The sequence below is a fragment of the Morone saxatilis genome, unplaced genomic scaffold (genome assembly GCF_004916995.1).
Source record: "Morone saxatilis isolate NCDOM2014 unplaced genomic scaffold, NCSU_SB_2.0 Contig4, whole genome shotgun sequence".
NCBI classification, from domain to species: Eukaryota; Metazoa; Chordata; class Actinopteri; family Moronidae; genus Morone; species Morone saxatilis.
The window spans coordinates 17,654,456-17,662,329 of record NW_023339984.1 but is presented as its reverse complement, the minus strand read 5'-3'; the positions used below and the strand labels follow the sequence as shown (position 1 = coordinate 17,662,329).

The following is a 7,874-nucleotide window of genomic DNA, read 5'->3' as shown; positions in this document are numbered from 1 at the left end:
AGCAGCAGAGCCACCATCACAATGGTGAACACAGTCCTTAAGAGGAGGAGAATAAGAACAAAGTGGTCTGAGCAGAAGGAAGTCTCTTTGTGAAGTGCTGCAAAGACAACAGAAAGTTGCAAATGAATTTAACTGTTAGTCATTCAGCTATTCTCACTGTATTTGGAGCTACAACTGAATTACAGTTAGCTTAAAATGACTTCTTATTTAAAACAGGGATGCACAATATATAATGTTTTACAAGCTTTATGTTCCATGAAAGCATGTTTGTGAAGTTGTTGTACTTTACAAGAAAATGACCATTTGAAGATGGTTTTGTTGTATTAATAATGGTGATATCAATTAGATTTGGGTAGGCCGAGCTATGGAATATTAAATCATCCATATTTGCTCACTACATCTTAGTCTTGTCCTCAGGTGAGGACAAACTCGAGGTTATGAACTTCTTTTTAAAATACAAAAATCTGAAATAATCTTTTCATTATTGTTCATGAGAGACACAGTAATGATCAGTTATTGTATTGAAATATTCCGTTATGATAAGTATCAAACACTGGGCTTTTATTTTGAAACACATTTGTGTCTCACCTCTGACAGCCAGCCAGCTTCCTTTTGACTGTCCAACTCCCGAGACGTTACACATGTAGAGTCCCTCATGAGACTGGTAGACGTAATGGATGGTCATGTTGCCTGTAGAGCTGCTCCCAATGAAGAGGCCATCTTTATAGAACACTGCCGGGAGGCTGGCGGATGACGTGTTGTTTCTGCAGCTCAGAACCACAGCATCTCCCTCCATTACAGGACGGATGGGACTCTCCAAGATCACAGAATCTGCACAACATGAATTTCATGATTTATGTCATGTAAAGGTTTGACAGTTTTGATGAAGAAGATGTTACTTTGGTGTTTGGATGATCTTGATAGAAAGCGCTGTGTAAACCATTTCTCCAAAATCTGATAAGAAATGGCCGTTCTGAGTATTTATACTTTTATAAGCCACAGACAGTGGTTGGACATTAATTTGCTAATTGTATTATGCCTGTTTGAATTCATTATGTTCCTTTACTTAACTAGTCACATTTTTATTTTACTTAAATATGTCACCATTTCATACAAAGGAAGACAATTCAACTTTGGCTTCTCTAAAAGGAAAGGGAAGAAAAAGTAGTTTCAACAAAATAGGAGCAGCAACACATTATTTTGCATATGATGTGATATTAAAGCTATATTATTATTATTTTTTTAATTGTAAAGTTTGAGGTCATAACTCACAATACAAGGTATTTTGGTCCCAAAAGTTTAGTTAAAGTCAAACAATCAAATGGTTTCAATATCATCATTTGTGCATCTGTGACAGTAATTTGCAGTAGAATTGATAAATATATCCTGTGATATCACACCTTTAAATCATTTCCAATTAGTCCTCTATTGCAGACCTCAAATATCTAAGCATATAGGGCAGCTATATGCTTAGATATGATCCAAATATAAAATCAAAATACCATCTTCCTTTTGTATGGTGAAACTGTTGTTCATCACAGTCAGCCGGATCACTGGCGATTCTCCAGCTCCAGAGATGTTGCACTTGTAGAGTCCTTCATCCGACTTGGACACATTGTGGATGACAATCTTCCCAGAGTAGCCAGTCCTAAATTGGAGTCCATCTTTATAGAAATCAGCTGTGTGGTTTAATGTCACCTTCCTTCTACAGCACAGAGTCACATTGTCTCCCTCTATTGCAGGGAGGACGGGACTCTCCAGGATCACAGAACCCACTGAAACATATTTTTTTACAATTGCTGTAAGTATAGTGTATCACTAGCTTCAATATGCTTCTGGGCCCAACAAAAACATTACATTTTAACACACCACTGACAGATAATTGACCTGAGTAACTTCATGAGACACAAACCGTGGATTGAGTTGACATATACATATGGAATTTGTTATGTACAGTAAATCTACCGGTGACAATGATGTTGACAGTGTTGCTTCGCTCTCCTCCTCCAGCTTCACACCAGTACTCTCCACTGTCTGTTTCAAAGGCATTGTAAAGAGTGCAGGTCACCGTCGAAGTCGCTGTGCCATTGGAACAAGTTGGGATGAATCCTTCCGCATTCCTCACCCCTCTCCATTTAGCTGAGCCATCATCGAACCCCTCGCAGGTAAAAGCAATGGACTCATATTCAAAGAACTGCAGTCTGTTTGGGTCGACACGAAGAAAATCTGCATCTAGACAGACAGAAAAAAATATCTGATAAACTATGACCTCTTAAATTTTCACAATTAAAGAGCGGTCAGAGGTCTGGTCAAGTCAAGAAATTGGGATGACACTTTATCATATTGGTACACATTTGCCAACAACTGTCTGAAAGTTTCCTGGAAATTAACTAATGGTAGTAATTCCGTTAGCTCAATTTAAACCAAGGTAAATATTAATAATTATTAAGTCATTACTGGATTATGCTGACAAAATAAATAGTCTAAATAATAGTCTTGAACACTGTCACAACACATATTCACATAGTAATTATGGGGAAATTATTTGAAAAAATACTGTAGTGTTACCAAGAACTTTATTCTCATTGTCTTTCTCAGAAAATAGGTAACAAAGAATTGTGTTGTCAAACGAATCTTAGTTAAAATTTTCTAATTAAGTATTAAGTTTGCTTTCTCTTCACTAAACCAAAACATATGATTCACACATGAGCAAAATAGATGTTGTTCGATGGGCATGTGCACAACAGTTATTTAGGTTTTTAGCATTCATTATTTGGGATAGAGATGGTGTAGGTAAACCTGACTTTAAATTTGGAACGTCTAAGTAATCCATTATGCAAAAACATTTAACCAAATGCCAATATCTTATGTTTTTTGTCTATAGGTAAATCAATAAGTATTTGCCACTTACCAGCTTTCTGAGCACAACTGTGGCAACAATGTTCAGCTAGCAGCAACAACACATTCAACACTGTAGGGACAGAGAGAAAGATAATACATTCATATAATAACCAATACAAGGCGAAGAAGGAATGCTTTTGGATGTTAATAGATATTCTTAAATGGCTTCACTTCTGCAGAAGCCAAAAACTTTTATATAATTTGCATCAATTTAATATATTGACCAGAGAAAAACATCTTAATTTACTTAATCTGATGTGAATCCAGGCACTAAAATGAAATACTTTACTGTGTACTTACTGCTTCCAAGTGTTGTTTCAAGTATTTTTTCAGTTATAATATTGATTTCACCTTCCATCTAATATATATGAACAAAACGTTGTCAGAAAAGCTACTTACACAGTCTGTTGCTGAGAGCTGTGACCTCCATGATGTCTTGCTGCTGACTGTCTTGAGCCTCACAGAACTACAGACAGATGATATGTGGGTCACAACCTCTTCCTGTGCCATTTATTTTGGTGTTGATGTATGCAGTTCCTCCCAAGAAGAACGACAGCATCAGTCGTTTCAGCAAGTGCCCCATAGCAAGAGCTTTACATTCAACTGACAAAGCCCTCTAGTGGCCGGCATTGATGAATGGGTCAATAAAAGATTGGACGTTGGAGATTCTTTTTGGGGTTTTCTTAAGAGTATTTCGTGAATGGAAAGTAGGATGAGAGAGAGGGGTGACCTGAGCAAAGGGATGTGGGTTGGAATCAAACCCAAGACAGACTAAGCAAAGACCTTTGTGCACATGGGGTGTGCGCTCCACCAGGAGAGCTCCCGGGGCTCACTTATAAGTAATTGTTACCACAGTTGTGTTTTGATGTGTTAATGTGTCAGGTGTGAGCATGTGTATGCAAGCCTGCTGGGATGAGGAGGTTATTGTTGCACTAACTAATGACCCTGTGGATGACATCGTACTAAGGAGCCAAGATGGCGGTGGTGCTGCATCTGTCATTTAGTTTCTTTGTTTTTATTAGGTTATGTTTGTTATATATTCCTAGTTTGTTAGTTAGTTCCAATTGTCAGCTCCAGCTATGGTAAAGCACATCGGGAATTAACTTGAATTTCAGCAATCTGTCTTTGTGGCTGCTTGGGATTTAGAGAGAATTATAGAGATTATAGAGGTTGAGTAATTTAAAAAAATAATAATAATTCTATTCTTGTCTACTAAATATGCAGACTCTTTCTTGTATGTACTCTCCAGCACCTCTCCAGCTGGTGGCGCCCAAGGCAATGAAAGCAGCCCTGCTTTCTGCTCAGGGGTTAACTGTTGATTACACCCTCCTTGTTTAAGAATATATGCATGTGTTTTTGAGGTTTTTACCAAAAGTCAGAAGCAATTTTGTGGTAATATGATGTGATTAGACTATCAAGATTTGAATATTATCTTAGACAAGCATGTACAGAGGGGTGTGTGTCAATGTAGTCCTGGCATATTGTGAAGAAAAAAGTATGAGGTAGATGATGCTAAGTTATGCAGGGGACAGTTTTTGTCACTAAGAAGTTAGTGTGTTCAAAAAGGAGAATCTGGGAACATTCAAACAATATCTCAGTGCTGCCCCCTAAGGCCTCACAGGGTAGACATGGGACAACGTAAATGGCAAGTTATGCAAATGTTACCAAATATCTATCCAATAATGTAATAAGACTGTATTTATTCCTTCTCTACCTCTCCGTTTGTGAGATCATATTGGGGGGACTGTGTTTTCTACATGAACAGTTTTAGGTTTGTATTGTCAGTGAAAACTATGGCTGTAAACTCAGGTCAAACTGATGATAAGTCATTACCACAATTACTCTATTTAGAATTAGCTGCTGCAGCTTTACCAAAGCAAGGTGGTTTAACGGTTTGACCTTGATAAACTGACACCTTTTATTAATAGACACTGATGCATGTTGGCTGAAACTCTCAGATGAAGACTTGTGGTGATGATAACACCCTCAGTCTATTTTGAAATGCTTTGAATAGCCATTTATTGTTGATACTTGTTTCACATTCTGCTATCAACCTACTCACCAAAGGCCAGATTAGACATGTTGTAATGAAGAGCAACAATATATTGTCACACAGCTGAGCAAATACTTTATTTATTCATTTGATTTATTGCTAAAACAACAATGTCACTACATTTCTGTTTTACAAATAATGACTGAGACAACAAGACGGATACAAATAAGGTGATGTTAAGTGATTTCAAAAGTTATTTCAAGCACAGTTTAATGACTTTATTAAGTCTGTCAATTACTGCAACAACAGCATCTCCCTCAGTAAGGCGTTTCCTCCTCTCTGATCTGTAAGACAGAAATAAATAAATAGATGGAATATGTTCATAAAATGCAAGAGACAATATTTTAAAGAGTAGCTATACCCAGACTACTACACTGCAGTTGCTGCTAACTTGCCTTGACAATGCAGCATTGTACAACAGTTTTGAGTGATTTTTTAATCTTCCACTAAGTTTTCTAAGGATCTCATGAAAATATTATGTCACATTTTGGAAAATAAAAATACGGCCATATAAGCCAAAATAAGGCCAGTATTATTCTCAGAACTACCTCAGGGATGGAAGCATACTGGGGATCTGGATCTGTGAAAGGTGGGTCTGTAGCCTCTGAGGGAGCTGCTGACGCTGTGAAGCTAGATACTGCGGATTCTGGAAATATGGAAACAAATGGATGTAATTCAAGTTTAAAAATAACTGAAAAGAAAAGAAACGTTGGTAATGCCTAATTTAGAAATGAATCAAATCTACTAAATAATTTGAAATCATTCAAACAAGATAGTAACCTTCTTGTGGAGCTTCTGAAGTGTCATAGGTGGTAAAGGAGGAGTGAAAAGATTGAGGTGGTTCATCCTGATCTGAAAAAGACACAGTCAATAAGACAACATCCACAGCATACCATTATACTGCAGCATGTTAAACCTAGATATAAACGCAGGTTGGGTTTGATCTCATTTCAGAATGCTTCTTTGGCCCTGTGGTTTGCAGACTGAAGGCGTTGAGGGGGCCATCTTACCTTTTTCTGTCTGTGGTTTTGTGCTGCGGTTTGTGTCAAGACAGAGGCTCAAATTATCAGCGTCTGCAGCGTCTAAAACGAAACACCGTGTATGACATACTTAGACGATGTGAATTTGTGTACAAGGGGTTCTCAAACATTTCTGGTTAGAGCCAGTTAAGCCGTTAAAGTGACTTCTATATGGCTGCAATTGCTGTTACTGGTTTGAATGCAGACAAACTAGTATTTTAGCAAGTGCATTGAATTACCTTTCTTTTTCTTGTGTTTTTTGACGACAGCATACATGTCCTCATTTGGATTGTTCATCTTTGCCTCTAGTAAGACTGAAACACAAAGAAACATTTTTATCATCATATGTATCATCTTGCAGGCTATGCATTAGTGCAGAATACTATTGTAGAATAATTTAAACTTAATTTTTAAGAGAGCTAAGTAGGCAAACAGATGAACACAGGTACACCGATCAGCAATAACATTCTGACCACCTGGGCACCCTGGTGGTCAGAATGTTATGCAGTCCCATCAACTTTTAGGACAATATGTTCACTTGCTGCCTGATATATCCCACCCACTGACTGCCTGCAACATCATCACTTACTTTAAGGGATAACTTTGTTTTGTTTGTATCATGTTTAATTTCAGTACCTAGCTGTTTCTTCCAGTAAAGTAATCCGATCACCAGCAGCTGCAGAACCAATACGACAGCGATGACGACCCACAGCATTAAGTAGTAAAGGTGGGAAAGATTTATCCCTTTGTCGGATGCTGGAAAGATGAAATATTTAATAAAAGGCAGACATTTAGACAGGGTACAACAAAACATTTGAATTTTGAAAGAAATCTGCAGATGAATAAATAATAAATTGTTAGCTTAAGCCCGAGTTTGTGCAACATGTTGTTCAACCACAACTAAAGACAAAAATACTTTTTGGTTTAGGCTCCGTGCTCTGACTGCTTGTCTTGTGCTGAACAATATCATAATCAATGGCCTCATAATGTTTACTTTTTACCTTACCTGTTCTGTCTGCAGGTTCTGCATTTGGGTCCCCATTTTCATTCACTGAGCCATTATACTCTGGGATCTTCACTAGGATTTAAAATGAAAGTCTGTGAGTTCAGTGTTTTGCTGGATTACAGTTTTTACTGACTCATCTGCTTTCCTAGAGAGATTATTAACACAATCTGCACCATCTGGGTGTGTAGCTGCACAAAGCCACTGTGGCTGAACAACAGCACAGCCATTTTGACAGGAAATAGATGTTACTAATGATACAAATTAAGGTTCTGTTCCATGGAGTTTTAGAAAAGCTTTCAGTGTGCTAACATACACACTAGCAGCATCTTTCTTTACCCTACTATTGCATGTCAAAATGGCTGCTGTGAAAAAGGTTTAACAAAAACCCTTACATTATAGTTTTACATGGGATTTGTTGCAAACATGCAAACAGTAAAATATTGTTTTTAGATTCAGTGAGGATATGTCTCACCTTTGATGGACAGCCGGCTTGCTGGTGATTGCCCAGCTCCAGAGATGATGCACATATAGAGTCCTTCATCAGACTTGGAGACGCTGTAGAGGGTCATCTCTCCCTGGGAGCTGTTCCCCATAAAGCTGCCATCTTTATAGAAGTCAGCTTTGAGGTGAGAGGAAGTTCCCTGCTTTCTGCAGCGAAGAGTCACAGCATGTCCCTCCATCACAGGAAGAGCTGGAACCTCAATGATCACATCACAACCTGAACATAAAACTATTATTATTCCATTCCATTGTTCCATTTTGTATATATGTGTTTATCTCCAGCATGCACTAAATGCTAAAAACAATTAAAAAAAAGGTTAAGATGTATTCTCTATTACATTTGCCTCTGACAGTCAGCTGGCTCTCTGGCGATTCTCCAAATCCAGACATGCTA

At 37.8% G+C, this 7,874-nt stretch overlaps 2 protein-coding genes across 2 annotated transcripts in view; both read right to left on the bottom strand.

Moving 5' to 3' along the window:
• Window positions 1–16: 16 nt before the first annotated feature.
• LOC118337937 (low affinity immunoglobulin gamma Fc region receptor II-a-like) lies at window positions 17–3,331 on the bottom strand. The gene is made up of 6 exons (XM_035675100.1): window positions 3,301–3,331; window positions 2,912–2,971; window positions 1,966–2,232; window positions 1,820–1,822; window positions 589–831; window positions 17–36 (listed from the first exon to the last, which is right to left on the bottom strand). Exons 1-6 carry the CDS (start codon window positions 3,329–3,331, stop codon window positions 17–19), a joined length of 624 nt encoding a protein of 207 aa, XP_035530993.1.
• A 2,568-nt stretch (window positions 3,332–5,899) lies between these two features.
• Window positions 5,900–7,874, bottom strand: part of LOC118337936 (low affinity immunoglobulin gamma Fc region receptor II-c-like) — a 3,174-nt gene continuing 1,199 nt past the window's right edge. Inside the window, exons 5-8 of the mRNA XM_035675099.1 lie at window positions 7,452–7,623; window positions 6,610–6,717; window positions 6,213–6,287; window positions 5,900–6,036 (exon numbers count right to left, since the gene is read on the bottom strand). Coding sequence (XP_035530992.1) covers window positions 5,900–6,036; window positions 6,213–6,287; window positions 6,610–6,717; window positions 7,452–7,623 — 492 coding nt within the window. The remainder of the gene's footprint in view (window positions 6,037–6,212; window positions 6,288–6,609; window positions 6,718–7,451; window positions 7,624–7,874) is intronic.

Bases quoted from the DNA above. Each gene is read 5' to 3' on its own strand.
- LOC118337937 (XM_035675100.1), bottom strand. From the start codon at position 3,331: ATGGAGGTCACAGCTCTCAGCAACAGACTGT. The intron at 2,233-2,911 runs GTAAGTGGCAAA...CTGTCTGTCTAG, and splicing joins CAGTTGTGCTCAGAAAGCTG to ATGCAGATTTTCTTCGTGTC. The intron at 37-588 runs GTGAGACACAAA...CCTCCTCTTAAG, and splicing joins AAGCTGGCTGGCTGTCAGAG to GACTGTGTTCACCATTGTGA.